Genomic DNA, 20,028 nt, shown 5'->3' with positions numbered 1-20,028 from the left:
AATGTCGAAACATCTAAAGGCTGTAGTCCGGAACTCAGAATTTTCCGTTAAATATTTATTTTTCTTTCCGTTGTCCGCGTAACACAGTTTCCGCTTAATGAAGGGGCTTTTACACGTTTTGTTCTCCAAAATTCATGGGACCGTAAAATATTTCCGTTTAAGACAGTTTTCCGTTTAATAAAGGGTCCGTTAAAGACAGGTTTTACTGTATTAATAACAAATCTCAATTGATAAAAAAATGCTAAATCATAAAAAGAATTACAAAACTGACGAAATTGTTATGAACATTTGAGATTTGGTCCTAATATCCTCATTAAGGGCTTGTGCATTACTTTACTGATTTCGTTGGTGTCAAAGAAAAGATGGTATAAGAAAGCGTCACGAAAAGAAAATGACGTGTACGTACGTATCAGTTGCCAAATAGCGAAGTACGCAGGCAACGTGAGAACAGCACCCAAGAACAGTCTTTTGCAATGTTATTTGTGCGCAAAGAAGAACGGTCATCATTCTGATTTCTAAATATTTGAAGAAAACATTAGTATACATCATACTTTGGAATTAGTTTCCTGGCATAAACATAAGATACTTAAAAAAAAAATCGGCAATAAACACTAGTCTCATAGATAGTGACACGTTTTCCAGTTTCTTGCAATATCATTTGTGCGCAAAGGAGACAAGTCACAATTCTGGTTTGCAGCTTTACTTGTAAATGGCATTATTGTACCTCATATGTTAGAATCAGCTCCTGGCGTTAACATAATGTACCTAAAAACAATCGGCAATGAGGGTTGGTCTCATAGAAAGGGGCGTAATTTAGTTTTTTTTTCAATGCCACTTGTGCGCAAACGAGACAGGTCACAATTCTGGGTTGTAACTGTTATTTGTTGAGGACAATATTGTTCATCATACGTTGGAATCACCTCCTAGCATCAACATAATGTACCTAAAAAAAAATTCGGTAATGAGTGACGGCTTTCCATACACCCCTTTATAAAATTTATGTTTTAGCACACTTCACCGTGATGTGTTTTGTAATCCGGAAATTTCAATTTTCTCCAAAGTTATCCCGAAACCTAAATGATTACACCAAATTTTCGAATTAATTCCAAATTTCATTTTCCGCCCAAAATCCTTACGGAAACCTTTTTGAACCCTTTCTATCCCATTTAGGGTACACCTATCGGGATATGTCCAAAATGTGAACTTGACTCGCTAGTGCACTGAACGCGCCAATTATCAGAGAAACCGGTACTTGCGTAGAAATTTCATTGTCTCAGTTTTTCTTTCTCCCGTAAAAAAAAAATGTTTTACCCGCAATACAGAAAAACAGAGAAAATAAATAAATTGTAATATTTCAATCAGAAGTATTTTATTACTTCTATTTCTTGTTTTTGACTGTGAATGAATATTTCCCTATATATTTGTGATATCTAAATATGTTTGTCGTAAGTTCGTGCCTTCAGGGTTTCTCATTTTATTCTGTATCTTTGTATATATAGTTATTTCCAATTCTGGTGTTGCGAGTTTTACGTTCGTTTGAAATTATGGCTTTAAAACTTGATCTGCATCAATAAATGATATTTGAGTTCAAAACTTCTTTCAATGGACCAAAGACTAAAGTCATGATCTATAAAGGAAATCGACGTTGTCTGTCTCATCATTATGAGAAAACGGTTGAACGGTTTGAAATGAATTTTTGAACCTCTAACTGTTTTTTTTAATGGAGGGACTTGATGGAACAGTGGTAGAGCTCTTATTTCTGGTGCGTGGGATCCCTAGTTCGATTCCCGGCCATGTAAACTTTTGGTGGACAACATCGTGTTCGTGGGTTTTCTCGGGGTACTCCCGTTTCCTCCCAACTTCTCATTCCGCTAATTCTTCCATCATTATTCACTTGCTTTAATCATCGTCTCCGTTAGCCTAATAAGCATAAACGTGGGACGTTAAACTGAAAGATTTCATTTTTGTGCTTTTTATGGTTAGCCTACAGTGTGCAGCAGGCTCGGGCGCAATAACTAGTAATAATATTTACAATTAATATATAAATTATTTCTCTGTATGTTTTAGACACAATTAGGCACTGGCGGATCTAGTCCGGGGCCGGGGGGCCTAGACCCCATCTGTTTGAGTGACAAAAATAATTTAAATTATTATTTGTATATTTTTGAAAATCTATAGTGAACTCTGATATACCTATCATAGTGTGGGGGTTGGCTGCCCCCCTTCAGTTTTGACCTTCTATATCAACCTCTGTAATTGAGGTGTTAGAGGACTAGGTGTTATGCAACAATTGACCAAGCGCCATTTTTCAATTTTCGAGATTTTTACATCAGTGTGTAGGAGACAATGTAAATAATGTAAGAAAAAAATGTTTGAAACCTACGATTTGCTTAAATGTTCAGGAAAAGCTATTCGACCAACCTCTAACACCTGGACTGACCAAGAGCTGGATCGTAATTGTAACATGTTTGTGTTTCCTTCAATATCTCAGAACCATGTTTTTGCTTGGTCAATTGATGCACAACATCGTCCAAGTGTATAATGAATATGTAAAAAGAATGATTTTAAATACTGATTGATAAAGGAATACTCTCCGTGCAAAATTCACGGTAAGATAATATGATATTGGAGAAATGCAAGTACTTCTTTAATAGCTTTAATTAGGAAAAAAAAAGTTATGTATATTACATCTCAATATCTTTAAGTCGTAATTTATATGCTTGAAAGTAAAGATATAAATTGTGGTATAAATGAAAAATCTATAAGCAACATAGGTATTGAAGAAAGAATAACCATAAATATATTGGCCATATTTTCATTACTTCTTTTTTAACACCAGGAATTGACTATGGATGTGTTCCTGCGTTTGTATTGGACAGAGACACGGCTTGTGCTGCCAGAAAAATTCCTAAATTCGTCGCTACCGTTGCGAGTAAATAAAGAGGAGATAAGCCAATTCTGGGTTCCTGATCTCTTCATAGTGCAGCTGCGACAAATCAAAAACAGGGAAATTTTTCACGAACTCAAAGATTTTAAAGTCTTTGTTAACAAAACTATAAGATACGTCGTAGCGTAAGTAACTCTTGTGATAGTTTTTTACCTATATACTACGTAATTTATTTATTTGTAGAACTCCAGATATATATACGCTGGTATTTTTACAGCGCACTGGGACAGATAATAACAGTAGCCTTAAAAAATCAAAAAAGAAAATGGATTTTAAAAATTTACATGACAATATTTTCAATTTAATTTTGCACAATATTATTTTGAAAGAATTGTGGATCTGAAAATTGTTTCAGAGGTATCTATGGTAGATGAAAATTTGTTGAAATAGGTAGTAAAGCTTGTACAGTCATTGAGAAAAGTTCTTTGTAAATAACTTCAGAATGGAAGGATAATTTGAGTACAGTTTTCAGCAAATTAAAAAGAATGTAATTTTCTGTACTTTCCAGCTGTATCACCGTTATTTCCCCCCTCCCCCCCAAAAAATTCACCAAATGGAAAGAACTTTTGTCGCTGATTGTACATAAGCGACATAGATTAGGTATTGCAAATCTTGGTTTCCGAGCATGGGAGTCTGTATTACGTGTAATGTGAGTGAGTACCTTGGAAGTATAAAGTGACAGATTACTTTACTTTTTACTATTTTATAAAGAAACAAAATACCAGTTTAAAAAAAAAAAACGAATACTGTATAATGTTACCTTTATTGTTTTCGTTATTGTTTCAGAATTTGATCTTCGTAGTTCAGGAACTCTGTGATGAACAATAGCCAAAAAGAAGTTGAGAATAGTGTCTAACTTGAAAATACAGTAAAACTTGTCTTTAGCGGAATCAAATGGGGCTAATAAAAATTTCCGTTAAAGAAGAGTTTCCGGTTAACGATAGTATATTTAAGCTTTAAAAAAAATATGCATGCATATAACGAACATACTGAGATAAAATACTGCACCTACCTCAATAAATTTACAGTATTTATTTAATACTATGAATTAATACACAAAACATTCAAGGGCGCCCATGTTGTATTTCCAAGGGGGGGGCAAGTATAAGCGACGTTTCAAATATAGTTTCAAATTTTGCTGTAACTAATGTAAAAATTCTATTGGGTTTTCGATATTCTGAAGTACAATTTCTTCTAGGGGGGCGAGCGCCCTACCTTGCCCCCTTGATGAACCCCCTTGAAAACATTTACAATTAACAGGAAAAGACTAATCTTCATACAATAACTTTACTTTTTCCACAAATACTTAAGCATAGTGTTATTTTGATGTAAGGCAAATTCTTGCAGGTCTCATTATACTTTTGACAGAATCTCGATGTCTTTAGCCTATACTCTTCTTCCACATTCCTCACATTTCTGCATATTCCACATTCCTCTTTCTCCTCTACCTCCTGTCCTCCTTTCAGAAGTTCCGTATAATTCTCAATTGACCTGTTATGGTCTGAATTTTTTTCTGTCTCAGAAGTGCAATTTTTGTGAATTTTGCGTCACCTAGGAATGAAATGAAACAGAACAACTCAAATTTGTGACGTCAATCATTTATTATGAGCGTAACGGGGTGTGACTATATGGTCACACTAGTCCTTTACGAGTATAAAGTGTAGGTATGTATATTATTTTATTGAATGTTTGAATCCTGATGTGTTCTTTCTTTTCTAATATAAAATATACGTCTATAATTTGATCTATCTTTCAAGTGGTACTTCTGGCGGAACACACAAACCAACATTACATTTTTTTTCGCAATGTGTGCAGCCAATCCTGGGGCAAGTTTCGATCGCACATCTTATATTTTCATCTTTCGCAACCTCTACAACATGGGCGATGTCTCTTACTTAACCAACATCACTCAATACTCGTACATCATTTTCCAAACGACTGGAGCTCTTTCGTAAATTCAAATATTTTATAAAATATGTTTGAACAATGTCTTTTCAAAAGTTGAGTTGTGGAATTGTTTCAAGTACGGGACAATTTACGTGTCCAAGCATTGTTTACTGTGGTATAAACTATGCAAATATTAGACACCAATATTTTTTTACCAAAGATACCAATTGTATAGCAGCCAATATTGAGTTCATTTCCTCGGTTCCACTCATATTTATGTTCTCCTTTTTTAATATTCTCTCTCTGTCTTTGGCTCTCTCACCTTGACCAGTTTCTGTTGTAAACGAGATTAGTGGTTATTATTAGCTGTGCGGAATACTTCATGAACATTTGATGCAATCTTATGATGAATTGTCCATCCATTTGACTACTGCAACTTCGCCTTTGGTGAATCTAGCCCGAGGCAAGGAAGCCTAGGCTCCCAATTTTTTGTGTGACAAAAATAGTTTAAGTTATTACTTATATATTTTTTAAAATTTTTATAGTAAACTCATCATATACCTATCATAGTCTGGGTTCTGACTGTACCCCCAGGATTTTACCTTGTAGATACGTCACTGCCTTTATCGTCATTTTACATACTGAAACGTTTCTCGAAGGTCTTACTTTTTTCATTTACTGGCATTACTTACAGGATAATCCTGTGGGGTGCGATTTTCTACTAAACTACTAGTTGCACCATACCTAATATTTTTCAAATGAATAGTAAATTTATGTTCATAAACAAATTATCGAAACAAATTCTAAAGGGTAATTATCTTGCTGACACTGGAAGATTGACAATGAAACTTAACAGATGTTCTGCTGGTTTTCCAAAGTGTTAATTTGTGTACTGTCAAATCTTTGAGAAACTGTGAAACTTGAGGAACATAGTGTAATGATGCCTACCATAATGAATAAATGTACTCGTAAAGGCCTAGTGTAGCCATATGGTCACGTTAAATGAAAATCCTCTTTATTATGTTAATATAAAAGCAGAAATCAAACAAACAAAACAGAGTTAAGCTTTTATGTTTCTAGTAAAATATTGACAGGGTAAAATTGCAAAGGTAAGAGTAATACGATTTATCTCTTAGGAGCTGACATTTCTAGAGAAGGAAAAATAATTGAAACTTCCAATTGCTGCCACTAGGGGACTCTACACTAGAAGCCGCTCGAAATGCATTAGGGTGCTAAGTCATATATCTTTGAAAGCTAGGTAGACATAGGAGAATAATAATATTTAAGTAGTGGCAACTACAGTTTGGAATATAGAACTCTACATACTGTGACCATATGGTCACACTAGTACATAACAGGTTAAGGCATCTATATACTTTATGACTGTTTAGATTTCCACATTACTGTCTGTTTCACTCACAACGTAATATATTATATGTATCTTACCTCTCATAGGATGTCGTTTACATTTTCTAAATATTGCATTCCAGAATTTAATTTTTTTCTTCAAAAGGCTTATTTTGATTTCTGTTGTCCGCGTAACACAGCTTCCGTTTAATAAAGTTAATTTGACACGTTTTTGAAACATAATTTTATGGGACCATTATACATTTAAGACAAATTTGCATTTAATAAAGGGTCCGTTGAAGCCAAGTTTTACTGTATATGTGGGACAGGCCGTAGACCAAGTAGACGAACAATATTCCACTACAAGATACTTCAAGACTTTAGTAGTTGTAGATAACGCTGCAAATTTTGAATTTCTGTAACTCTATACTACAATAATTGCTTGAGAAAACTACAGTCAATCTGATTGTACACAATAGATCACGAAGAGAAAAACAAAGATCATCAACTATAATGAGACAGCGCATTCAAATTTATGGCTTCTAAATTTTCAGTTAGTAGAAGCATAAGTCTTGGACAAGCTCTTTTTTCTTTTTAAATAACTGATTTCCATTCTGGAGCGTGTTTGGACAATTTTTTTTTTTTTTTAAGTTGTAAAGGAAACAAAAATAACATTGTGTGATCTGGTGACCAGTGTGGCTATTTAAATACCGTGTATTCCGGTTTGATAGAAAAACGTTCAAACTTGTTTTTCACGTTCAGCGTTGCCATGTTTCTAAGAACAGAAAACAGTCCAATGCGTATGTTCCTGTTTCGCAGAATGAGAGATTTTATTTAATTAAATGTATACTTGGATAGTTCACATACCAGTTTCTCAATGATGTCTTGACCCGACTACAATAGGTCTTATAGTAGTGGAGCTATGAACTTTTAAAGTTCACGTTTTCGACAACCTATAACTCCGAAACTACCCACTTTTGAGCACAGGTCCATATGAACTTTTTATTTTATTTTGATGTGAGAAATCTGTTCCTAAAATTTTGTGACGCATTTTTGTAACACCCTGTAGTTTTCCTAAAGATGAGCTAAAAAAAAAAAAGCATTAATATGGACTTTATGCCGATCCCCTTTATTGAAATTCCTTCTTCGTATTACCAATCCTGGTAAACTGCCGAAGAAGGCCATAAATTGTTTGATTTAATTCTTCTGGGGAATAAAAGAATATAAAGCCACTTATTTTGAACAGGACTATTATAGAATCTATCATGTTATTTTGAAACAAAATAGTTTAAACTGTAAAAAAGTATTACTCAGGAATACTTCCAGAATATTTATATTTGTATTATATTATTTCAGGGCGACAGTAACTATTGAATGTTCTATGGAATTTATTCTTTATCCACTGGATATACAAAGATGCCCATTAGATTTAACAAGCTGTAAGTAATATAGGTGTTTTAGCATTTCCTCATATATTAATAAATACATCATCCTTCTGATTACTAATAATAATAGTTTTTAAGATAAAAGAATGTGTATTTTAATATTCTAAATATTGTGTTTTTTACGTGGGAACTTGTGTAGGTGTCATTTTGTTTGAGGAACATAAAAGCCTATAACAATCATTATCAGTATTTATGGATCAAAAATGAAACTTTTAGTTGGTAAACTGAGAGAGAGAGAGACAGAGAGAGAGGGGGGGGGTGAACAGCAATAGAAGCTCGTCAATCAATGCAGTTTTAATCAGATGTCTCCCCGAGGACCTATGGCTGCTTGACATTGGTTATCACAGTGAATTGGGTTAATCAGGTAATGATTCATCGAACCCTTTTTCTAATTATCTAAATTAGAATCATTTCCTCATGCTAATTTCAACCATTCCCCTCCCCCTCCCTTCTATCCACAACTTTGACTTTACCAATTTAGGAATTAAGATTGCAACTTCAATTCTCTTGTTATCCATCACTCACTATTCAAAATGAAAACTAAAATTGGATTATTTCCTAAAGAATTTGTACAATTTGCATTAAATTTGGCACCGATATTTCATGAGCGGATGATTTGGTTATGACTTTATAAAGCATAATTCTACAGTGTGGGCCGTAAGTCACTTGACGCTAGAAGTTATTCAGTTTCAATTGACTAGAGTAACAGTTGCTGATAAGCCATAAGTCGTTTAACAGTAGGCCTAGTGGTTATTTTTCCCAGTTGACTAGAATAGTAGTAGCTGGTAAGTCATAAGTAGCTTGACACTAGCAGTTATGTACTTCTCAGTTGACTATAATAGTAGTAGCTAATAAGCCATAAGTTGCTTGACATTATCAGTTATTCAGTTCTCAATTGACTAGAGTGTTATCCCCCTATAGGGCAAGGCGCACATCGACTTTAAAGTTTTGACAGTGATTTGGGTATGCAACACGCACTTCAACTTCACAAAATGCCATTTTTGTATTTTTTTTCTGCCTTACGGTTGTTTATTTTGTTAAATTCTTGCCTCAGAGGTGGTTTCCTATGCTGTTTACTTAAGCTTTTGGTCAAAACTTGTCAATTTTAAGCTAAAAATGCCTTTTTCTATTGATGTTTTCCAATTGGTTTTGACTTTGAGTTTTATTCGAAAGTTTTCCGATACGAAAGACTAAATAAATTATATAACTACCAATGGTTCCTTATTATTGTCAAGCGCTTTGCGTATTTTTCATAGCTTATTATGTTTTGAAAATAACCCAGAGCTCACTACGAGGAAATGACTGGACTGCGAGGTTCACCCACCACAAATTATGTTGAGAAACATGGTTTTACTAAGGGATAGGCCTAGATTTTCTTCTAGTTTTCTCCTTGGACTTTAGAGTCACTTCTGTTTGCAGTGTCGGAATATGACCTCTAGATTCCAGTTTTGCTTTCATGAAGCCATCATGTACACTGCGTAAAAGCAGACTTTTTGCGCAAAATTGGAGTTATTTCATCTCCCATTTAGCTACTTTTGTGTCAAATCTTTGGCAACACTGATGGCAGCTTTTCAGTTTGAAACTGAAAACAAATGCTTGACAATAAATAGCAGAATACCTATGATGATAATGATAAAGGATCATTTTGGTCTATGCTTCATATAAATACATTATTGCAACTAAATTTTGAAACATTTTGGTTGGCAACTAGTTCGTCTCTTTCTCTGTTTCCTTCTCTCACGTGTAGAAGTTGAGTCGAAGAGTTGAAAAATCAAACATGAAAAGAAATTCGATTGACCTTCAAAGACCTAGGCAACTTCATATATCAAATTGGGGGAAATCGTTATGATGCATGAATCTGAAGTATTTGCTTTGTAACTGTTTTAGATGTATTTCTTTCTTTCTTTCTTTCTTTCTTTACCATACGCAAAAGAAATATTGTCTTTTGATTGATCGAACATTTTTTCTCTTTCACTTCTCCCAGTCTTCTTGAAAATTGAAAATTCGCGAGACAGTTTTCTTGAGAGAGAAATTGAATTGGGAAATGTCTTTGACAGCGCATCCTTCCCTTTACCAGAATGTTTGAGGAAATAACCTCGAAAGAAAGTATTTTCATGCATTTTAACGCAATAAATATGGCAACATCCTTTCTATTGCAATAGTTGGAAAATCGTTGCTGTTTGTTTCTCCCTATTGTAGAAAACGGAAGTATCTATATTTACTAAAAGTTATTATTAGATGAAAGAAAAAAAACATCAAAGTTGTCGAATACTTGCATTATTTTAGTTTATTGATTTTGTTTTCTTTTTCCATATGTTTATTTAAATCAGGGCGCACGATCCTTCCGCAACTCGCATCAGTAACTACCGAATTTTATCCAATGCGTATATAGAGCTACTTACCAAAATACTGGAAACACCTCAATAAAATTCAACTTGACAAATTATTACGTCATTATTTTAATCTAGAGGCATATAACTCGTGTATCGTTTACGGAGAAATAGTCGACCGCAATGGCGTATGCAAGGGGGGTTTCGGAGTTTTAACCCCCTTGAGCAAGATATTATATGAACTTGGAAGATTGAACTCCTCTCCTTCACTATGACTTCTGAGTACACCACTGGTGAACCGTTCTTTATGCAATGCAGGCAGAGCTGTTAACGCATATGTCTTCGGCGTGGAGACCAGGGTTCGATTCGTGGTGGGAGCTCATATGTTTTGGATCCCATTTAAAACTGTAGGTTCATATCTCATATAGCTTCGTTACTAAACGGCACACTAAATCTCGATTTAACCATCAGACCAACCATCGATTACGTCAGCAATGATAAGCGAAGAAACCCGCGACAAACTGGGTGATCTAAAACTATAGATTGTTCAATAGTGTTCAGTTCAAGTCGGAGGATCGAGTGGACCGGAGGTGTTGTTTAAGTGTGATTCTAATGTTTCTAAATCTACGCATGAACAGGTATATTTGTGTACATTGGCGTATTGTCATCTTGAAAGACTATCTCATTCTTAAGGAACAACATCTATATCATAAAATGAAACTGGTCACCTATAATGTCCATTGCCATGACAGTAAAATAGGATCAACGGAATGCCATGGAATTGCTGTCCAAACTTACACACAGTTGCCGTATTGCTTAACGTTAGTAATTGGCAGTCTGCAGTATACGATGCTTTGGGTGTAGTATCCACTCGTAATCCCGAACTGTAGTTGGATACAAGGAGGGGGATGACAAATTGGACCACATTACTCTCTTCTAATCATCCGCAGTCCATGCTTTATGTTCTCGGGACTATTTCTTAGCGGCTGAGATAAGAAGTTTCAAAATCCCAACCCGACCGTGGATATACAGAGGTTATGCACTCCTTTTCGGACTGGGCTTGTAGGAACAGGTCGTTCCAGATGCTGATTGATTTAGTACACGGATTAGCCTTAGATCCATGGATTTTTGTAACAATTATCTTCAATATTTGATGATCTCCCTCTCTCTCTTTCTTACGTCAGCCTCACTTCTGTCTACTAATCCTTTTCTCTGACTTTTTTTTTTTGCCACGAATTCTATTTAAGGTTGCCACTTTTCGAAAGCAAAATGTAGGGACGTTTTCGAGCTAGCGATATTTCAGTTTTTATTGGGGCGAGAGGGGGGGGGCGGTGATTCTCCACCGACATAAAAGCTTCGTGTTTTTTATTTGTATATTAGTAAACAATACATTAAAAATATGTTACTCAAACTCAGGAGGCAATTTCCCCACTTTTCTCTCCCCAAATACATCTCTGCTTCAAGCAGCTAATGATGGAGGGTTTGTTTAAATCATATAGGTAATATATCTAATTGTATATAATAAAAAATGTTCAATTTAAATAGTGTGTAGCTTATGTATAGACCTATATGTTATGCATCTAAATACGGCAGAATAAAAAAAAACGATGAACGCATGACAACTTTTTAATGCAATAATAATGAAAGTCAATATGTTTTAAAGTACCGACAGAGCCACATCGGGACACGGAGAATTTTCTCCGAAACTAGGAATGACTGTCCCAACAAAATCATGACGAGTGCTAACCCTAGTTCTACATGACGTCATCACTTTGGACAGTGTTGTTCTCGAAACATATAAAGCATTAGAAATCTTGTATATAATTATATTAATTAAATGGACACTAACAATTTGCCCTCTGAAAATCGGGAAAGTTTACTGTTTTGCACCAACCAATAACTGACATATTCCGCATACGAGTCCGTACAGACCGTACTACACCACCTCGCACACTACTCACTATCGTTCAAAAATTGTAGTGCACTAAATATTCAAGCTAAGTGTTTGAGTTTCTACGCCGTAATTAGCTTTTAGCACCTTGATTTAAATGGAAAATTATTTTTCACTTTCCTTGGAATGATTTGATACTTAACCTTCGGATACCCAAGGGGGATGCAAATGTACCCCATGCATATATTTCACTGTATATTTTATGTCACACACACCCGAGGTTGTCTAGCATGTTACATTGTAGGCCGGACTGTAAGAAAACTAATTTTCTCAATAACAATTATGTTGTAAGGTGCTATGTTTACGTATGTGGTTAAAACTACACTGCGGTACATTTCTACCCCGCTTGGGTATCTGTGTTACCATATTTGTTTTAAGTATTTTATTATTGTATAAAGCAAAATAAAGAACAGGTAATGTTAGAGCGTATTGCGACATATCGTTGCAATATTGCATTCATATTGCAATATTGCAACCTTTTCTGACACAAAAAACATTACGAAATTAATGCAGTTCTATAGCATATAAACAAATTTCAATTTCGCTAACCTAACCTACCTAAACTCACCCTAAAGTAACCTACATTAACAAAACCAACATAATCTAACAAAGCACAACCCAACATGAACTAACACACTAATATTATCGATGGCACAAATAAGGATGTTTCTAATTACTAAAATTTGTATTGGGGTACACTTGTACCCCTGTTGGGAATCCGGAGTTAAAAATATATTATGGGTATCCGAGGGTTAATTAAACGAGTTGTCCAATGAAGTATCTCTTGATATTTTCAATCACATTCTCATTATACGTACATAAATTTAATATTACTTGAGTTAAATAAGATAATCTATATATATATAAAAGAGAACGTACAAATCCTTTGTTCCCTCATCACGCTAATACGGCTGAACCAATTTCTTTCATTTTTGGGGGGTTATTAGGATTTGGACCCTAGATTGTTTTTATCATATCACTTTAATTTTTAATTACCAGTGTCTTGAGATAATTGACCATTCAAGTGTCCATAACGTACAAATCCTTTGTTAGTTCATCATAGGTAAAAATAAACGTATTTATATGCAACCCGCATGACCGTGTCACTCGGCGGGTTAACATAAATGACAGGCGATATAATGTTAACATTTACTGCAAGCATATTTCACGGGTATTAAACACATGAGATATGGAGTTGTGCATTTAAATTTTCATTTCAACCCAGCGAAGCGGGTAATATATGCTAGTTAACTATTAAAATTATATGTAACAAAATTTAGTTTTCACGAAGTACGGAACGTTTAAAGAGGAAGCCAGTAAAAACAAAACCAGGATCGGCGCCCTTGCAGAGAAGTGATTGCTCATATAACTCAATGGACTGGAAAGCAAAAGTATTTAACGAGGTTAACAACTCACGAAGATTACGTATTAGAATACATTGTGGGTTGCCATTATTTTGATGACTATCTGTATAGTAAGCTACAGAAAATGACATTTTAAATATTTATTTTTTGATATATAATTATAACAATTTGTTTTAGTAATTAAATATATTACAAAGAAAAACATAATTTTTAATGAATATCGTATAACTAATTACCAACTAACAGTTGCTACCATGGCAATATTAAAAAAAAAAAGAATAAAGTTTGAAGAAAGAAAAAAAGCTGACTAGAAAAAGATAGCTATTTCGCATACGCTACAGGTTGTGTTTCCATAGCAACAATATATTTTTTTTATTCTTTATACGTACATTCAGTTTAGTAAACTAAAAGTGAATTGTTGTGGAGCTTATTTACGAAAGTTGGGAACAATAGCTTTTGTTGTAAAGGCAAGCAGAGACTTCTACATAAGGGAGAGAGAGAGAGACAGACAGAGAGAAGAAGAAGTAAAATAGAGTTATGATTAGACAAGCTGAGTGAAGGGAAAATTGATCTAGGCAGCAAACAATGTGTTCATTTTTATTCTTAATTTAACACATTTTCTGTTTATTTCAGTGTAACTTTTTTTTTTTGTTTTACATTTTTAAAGCACATCTCATTATACATTGTATTTTAATCAATTCGATTAGTCGATTGAACTAATTTGGTTGGGTAATCGAATTTCAAAACTGACCGTTAATTTGTTCAATTAACTGATTAAATCGACGTCTAATCTTAATATAATTTATCTATTGTATTTTAGTGCAATTTCCCTTGGTTTTTTTTTCTGTTAAAACCTCATCGATATAATCATAGCTGCATGAAAGCATGTGAAGAGCGATAACATATTTTGTAAAAATTTAATTCGTATTGTTTCTGATTGGGTAATTTTGGATAATATGGGCAGTAAAAGAAAATTTTAAAATTTCTGATAGATATTAAAATATAATTTGACAACAAATATTACAGCAATGTAGACCGATATCTTTTTACTCTCATAGAATTTGCTTTCAAAAATATTTGAATGGTTGTCGAGAAATTTAAACATACTAACCTTACTGCAACTGCCCATATTTAACAAAATGTATGTGCAGTGGCGTATTTAGGGGGGCTTCTGGGCTTAAGCCCCCCCCGAAATCTTACTTACTATAGTAAAGTATATGATATATCTTGCAGAATTTTCACATTTTCAGGCAAAGCTCCCCCCCGAAAATTAGCAAAGCCCCTCCCGAAACAAAATCGTAAATACGCCACTGTGTATGTGTAATGTGCATTGTGGATAAAATGAGCAGCTGCCTCTCATTGGTATTTAAATTATCCATGAGAAACTAACTTCAAGGCTCGCTGCTTTAAAGGGACGTTAAACTCAAAAAATCAACCAATATAATAATGAATGAAATGGTAACTAATACAAATTTAAGCCGTACAACAACACTACAAAACACATGAACGCATTAAAAAGAAAATACGCAATGTGCATTGTAATATTCTTAGTTACTTGAAAATTACAATGCTAGATAGCGATACCAAATGTGATAAATTTCAATGTATATGGTATGATAAAAAGTAAAATCTGGTTTTTGCTCATATGTTTCAATTTATTTTCAACGTAAGCATTATTTGCTATTGCATTAGGATTAGAAAGGCCGAGCGCGGAACCCGTTGACTCCCTTTGTCATATTTGCAATTTTCATCACACTTGTGATAAAATGTGGCAAAACCCAAGTTTAGTTAAAGATCGACTATTGTGATCACGGATTTAAATACTTGGCACGTATTCTTTCAGAGGTATTAAGAGAGGTTTGTCAGTTGGTTATAGCTATTTAAGTCAGACAGAGGTGTACTTTGTAGGTGCATATGCGCTTACAATATTTTTTAAAATATTTTCTTTCAAGATGAAAAAGGTATGTAAAATATGAAAATGTTTCATTGTTTATCTGATGATTGTTCAGTGTATGTTTACTATAATTGCCCATTTTGTACAAAATGAATATGCCCGTATTATACGTAATGATAATGTTCAGTAATTTGCAACACTGTAGTCAGAATATAATCGGGCAGCTCCATGCTTTGCTGTGTAGTGATAATGCAATGTCTGTAGATTACCATAAATGAGCTGAATTTTGTATTCAAAAGATTATAGTGCATGAATTCCTTCTATCCATGATATTGAAATTTGCAAACAATAAAATGCGCAAATCAAATAACGACAAGCTCACTTTTGTTTTTTGAAATAACACAAAATGACAACACAACCGTCGTGCACATTTATACCCAGCTTTTAACTGGTGTACACAATGTGAACTAACAAATTCAGTTTTAGATTAATTCTGGTATGAGTAATACTCTCAGAACTTTAGTTTTGCCCATATTATCGAACTGCTCATATTACCCAAAACTACCCTATACTGGTAAAACAATTTTACATGGAAGCTTTTGAGATTGTCCAGAGTGCCTACATAGCATTACCATGTGACAGATTTTTAAAAGGGAGATATTTTTAGATTTTACAACAATATTGTATTAGTCAGCAAATCTCTTAAGAACATAGCGGAAAATATACGAAGGCCATCTTTTTTTTTAACCTGTGTTAAACCGCCAGAAGAGAATTAGGTGGGATGGCGAAACGTGGATAAGCCATTGTTTCTGGTATACTTTGAAATCATTTTACGTAGAAGCAATTGAGAGTGTTCAGGGTGGCCACGTATCGTTACCATATGACAGACCTTTAAAAGGGAGATATTATTAAAGTTTACAAAAAGATCGTATAACTCGACAAATCTCTTAATGGCATAACGAGAAAATATACGAAGGCTGTCTTTTTCTTAACCTCCGTTAAGCCACCAGAGGAGAGGATGGGGAAACGTGGATAAGCCAAATCTGTTCACTGGAGATCGAACAACCTCTATACTAAAAGACAGACTCTACTGTTCGAGAATCGTGGAGCAGTGAGCATCTAAACATACCGAATTGAATCGGAACGCTCGCCAAATATGAACTACATTACGTATTTCGATTTCTCCAGGCGGCTGCTGAGCTCTCTGAAATCCTCAGATTATACAATTCGGAAACCCTATTCAACCCCTTTCACGAACTACGTGTTCATGAATGTCGTAGCCCGCATCAGATTTCCACCCTTGGCTACTTTCGTCGTGTAAGTCAGTAAGTCTTTGTTTAAACTCTCTGTAGCACTTGTACACACAGCAATAACTTATAAAGTTTTGGACATAACCATTCCACGACGAATGCGATTGTCTTATGCCCTTCTGCCTGGAGACATCGGATTACATCACATAGTTCACGCTTGGCGGGCTCTTCGATTTTACTCAATATGCTTAGATATTAGTTACCTCAAATTGATTGAATGGCAGACTCTGTCTTTTAGTATAGAGGTTGTGCGATCTCCAGTGAACAGATTTGGCTTATCCACGTTTCCCCATCCTCTCCTCTGGTGGCTTAACGGAGGTTAAGAAAAAGACAGCCTTCGTATATTTTCTCGCTGTGCCATTAAGAGATTTGTCAAGTTATACGATCTTTTTGTAAACTTTAATAATATCTCCTTTTTAAAAGTCTGTCATATGGTAACGATACCCTGGCCACCCTGACCAGTCTGAATTATTTCCACGTAAAATGATATCATAATAGTATAGCAGAAACAATACAATTAAATTTTACAAAATATATTACCGCTCTGGCTGAGATCAAACCAAGGTCTCCATGTAACCAGAGCCGACTGATCTACCAATAAATCAAGCTAATCCATTACTAAGCCAAACAATTATCATCCATCTCAACATCACCGTCTCCTTTAGCCTCGGTTGTACAATCTTGAGACGTTAAACTAAAAATAAAGAAGCAGAATGCTAATAGGACATGTCATTTTCAGAGGTCACATTATGCCATGACAAAGTTATATTATTCATGACAAAGAATTCTCAGCTGAAACTGAATTGCCTAAAGCTTTCCCATCTTTATTTTACGCGTATAGTATTTATTATCTTTTATGACATATGCTATCCAATTAATTTATATCTTGTTTCATTGTTTTCCTTGCTTTTCAACAGAAATATAAATGACAAAGAATGAACAAGCTACTTGAACTTTGTTTGCGATTGTGTAACTGAAGAAGCATCAAGTACAATATTATTTTTATGCAAATATCCGTTCTCGGCATATCGACCAGGTATATGAATATCATCCACCGTTTCGAGAACAAGTATGGTTCTCATCTGAAAGATCAATATGGGGGGAACTAGACAGACAAATATGATAGATGTCAGTTCTACCCAGACGGTGGAAAGGGAACGTTGTCATTCCTGCTACTTTGTCCAGAGGGGTATTAATATGATTGACTATGAGGAAAAAGGCCTGTATTTGGCTAATTTGTGGATTAATGAGGAAATCAGGGAAACAAGGTTAATATCTTCTGTTTTTCATCATATATCATTCAAAATTCTACCTTTTGTGTGTTTTTATAGGTTTTCCTTTGTTCTTATATCCATACAGAGTCAGCATGTCCAAATGTTAAAATTACCTCTAAAAATGCTAGTTAGCTAGTTTTTTTTTTTTTTAAATGTGTTATCTAGGTTTAAATGATCTTCATAATATTGTGGATCAATCATTCTCAAAGTAAATTTGGCAATTAATTTTCCTAAGTATGCCTCTAGGATGTTCAAATTGTTGCGTTGGTATAACTTTTGCATGTATAGCTTTTAGATGTTCATTATTTGATCCTAACTATAATATTTCAATCTTTTGTAGTCCCTTTATGTTTCCTAGTGAGAGTAAAGGAGATCCATAGGTTTAGGTAGCTCTTTGCAACTATTTTACATAGTTTGTTTTTTAAATCCCTTCTGTGATGAGTGGATTGGTTAGTTTCAACAGGCGCGCACCCAGAAATTGTATTGGGGTTGTCCAAAATTTGGGGGGTCCATTAATAGCAGTCGCTATGTCTATGTAGCATTGTACTGGTATTGAACTACACTAATATTGACCTACACCCAGTGATGGATCTAGAAGGTACAAACTGGGGGGTTGGGGTGGAACCTGAACCCAGACTATGATAGGTATATCATGAGTTTAGTATAAACTTTCAAAAATATATAAGAAACAGCTAAAATTATTTTTGTCACTCAAAAAACTGGGGGGAGGCTAGGTCCACCGGCCCAGGGCTAGATCCGCCACTGACTACACCCGATAAAACGATCAGTATTTTATTTACTATCACCTATATTCTGAGAAAAAAATAAATTAAATTGTCTTTTTATAAGAGAAGAAAGAGTTCAGACGTAGTGTAAGATCCTAAGATCAAATCTTTTAGGTACATCAACCATTTCTGTACTAGAGCGACCTTAGTTTCCTTAAGAAAATGCAGAAATGTCTGTTGAGTTACGAAGTTTCGGGACTGGGATAAGGATCCAGTGGACTACCCGCGTGGATGCGCCTCTGGTTTCAGCATTTATATTACGCGATACATTTTCTTTGTGACTTACTTTATATATTTGTACAAGGGCACCGGGTTCTGAAAATCAATAAGTATGGTTTCGCAGTTGACAATCGGAGAATTTCAGGGTATGAAATACCACTCACTAGTCAGTCTTAGCGGGGCATCGAAAGTGTTTTCTCGTAAAATTTTGAAAATTGACTCTCCTGAAAATGCATTTACCTGATGTTTTTGAATGAAAATGATTTTTGTTTGTTTTTCTTTTCTCTTTTTATTGTTTCTTTTCATAGAAAATATATATTCTTGGATGAGAGGTTGGTGGCATAACCAGGGAGGTTCTACGCTTCTAAGGGTCTACCGATCTAAGTTCTCGTCACGCCATTCTGAACGCTGACCATTTGTGATATAAGAAGTGTGGAAAATTTTAGCTGAAAATAGCACGGAGAAGTGTTCATTCAATTTGTCACTTAATAAATCCTCAGCGTCACAATTCTAGAACTTTACATCTGCCAAAACCTTATATCTCTCACACACACTCTGTCACTGTTCTATGAAAGTATCGCGCATTATTATCATTCAAAAATGTGGCAACATATTAGAATTTTCTCATTTTCATCTTTTTTCTTCTTATTTCCTCTTTTTTTATTTTTCTGCTCTTCTTTTGTGTGTGTGGGTGCTGAAAACTATTACAAAGATTTTCGAAGTCGGCGTCCCTGTATTTTTAGATTAAGTCATCCAATATCATTCCTAAATATGTAGCGGTTCTTTTAGAAAGAAACTAATTTTGGTTTACCTTGATTGTTTTTAGTATATCTCTTAATGTTCCTTCAGGGTTAGACTTTGTAGGGTTAATTTCGAGATTGTACTCTTTCGCATGGAAAACAATTCTTAGCTTGTTACTGTAAATTGAAGTGGTCCAACATGCCATATCATCTGCATGTAGACTCTAATTTTATTTGGTTGGACTTGATGGATCTATATATCTTGACATTTATTATGTATAGATGTGGCTTTATTGTAGATACCAAGGGAATTCCTCTATTATGTTAGATATTTTGAGAATTGTTTTTATTTGTCTGTCAGGTAGAAAGAAGGAACTTCATTTAATTATGGTAGTTGGTAGATTCAAAATGATGAATTTGTATAATAGCCCATTATGGCATATTGTGTCTAAGGCATTGGATAAGTCGAAAAATATTGTTCCTAGTTTTTCTTTCCTTTGTTGAATGACTTTGGGTACATTTTCGTACATTGTAA

At 34.5% G+C, this 20,028-nt stretch overlaps 1 protein-coding gene across 1 annotated transcript in view; it reads left to right on the top strand.

Moving 5' to 3' along the window:
- Positions 1-20,028, top strand: part of LOC145667905 (gamma-aminobutyric acid receptor subunit delta-like) — a 125,128-nt gene that overhangs the window by 59,166 nt on the left and 45,934 nt on the right. Inside the window, exons 4-5 of the mRNA XM_081735332.1 lie at positions 2,840-3,072; positions 7,538-7,620. Coding sequence (XP_081591458.1) covers positions 2,840-3,072; positions 7,538-7,620 — 316 coding nt within the window. The remainder of the gene's footprint in view (positions 1-2,839; positions 3,073-7,537; positions 7,621-20,028) is intronic.

The sequence above is a fragment of the Thermobia domestica genome, chromosome 13 (genome assembly GCF_964235325.1).
Source record: "Thermobia domestica chromosome 13, izTheDome1.hap1.1, whole genome shotgun sequence".
In the NCBI taxonomy this organism is placed as follows: domain Eukaryota; kingdom Metazoa; phylum Arthropoda; class Insecta; order Zygentoma; family Lepismatidae; genus Thermobia; species Thermobia domestica.
This window is presented reverse-complemented; position numbering and strand designations above follow the sequence as displayed.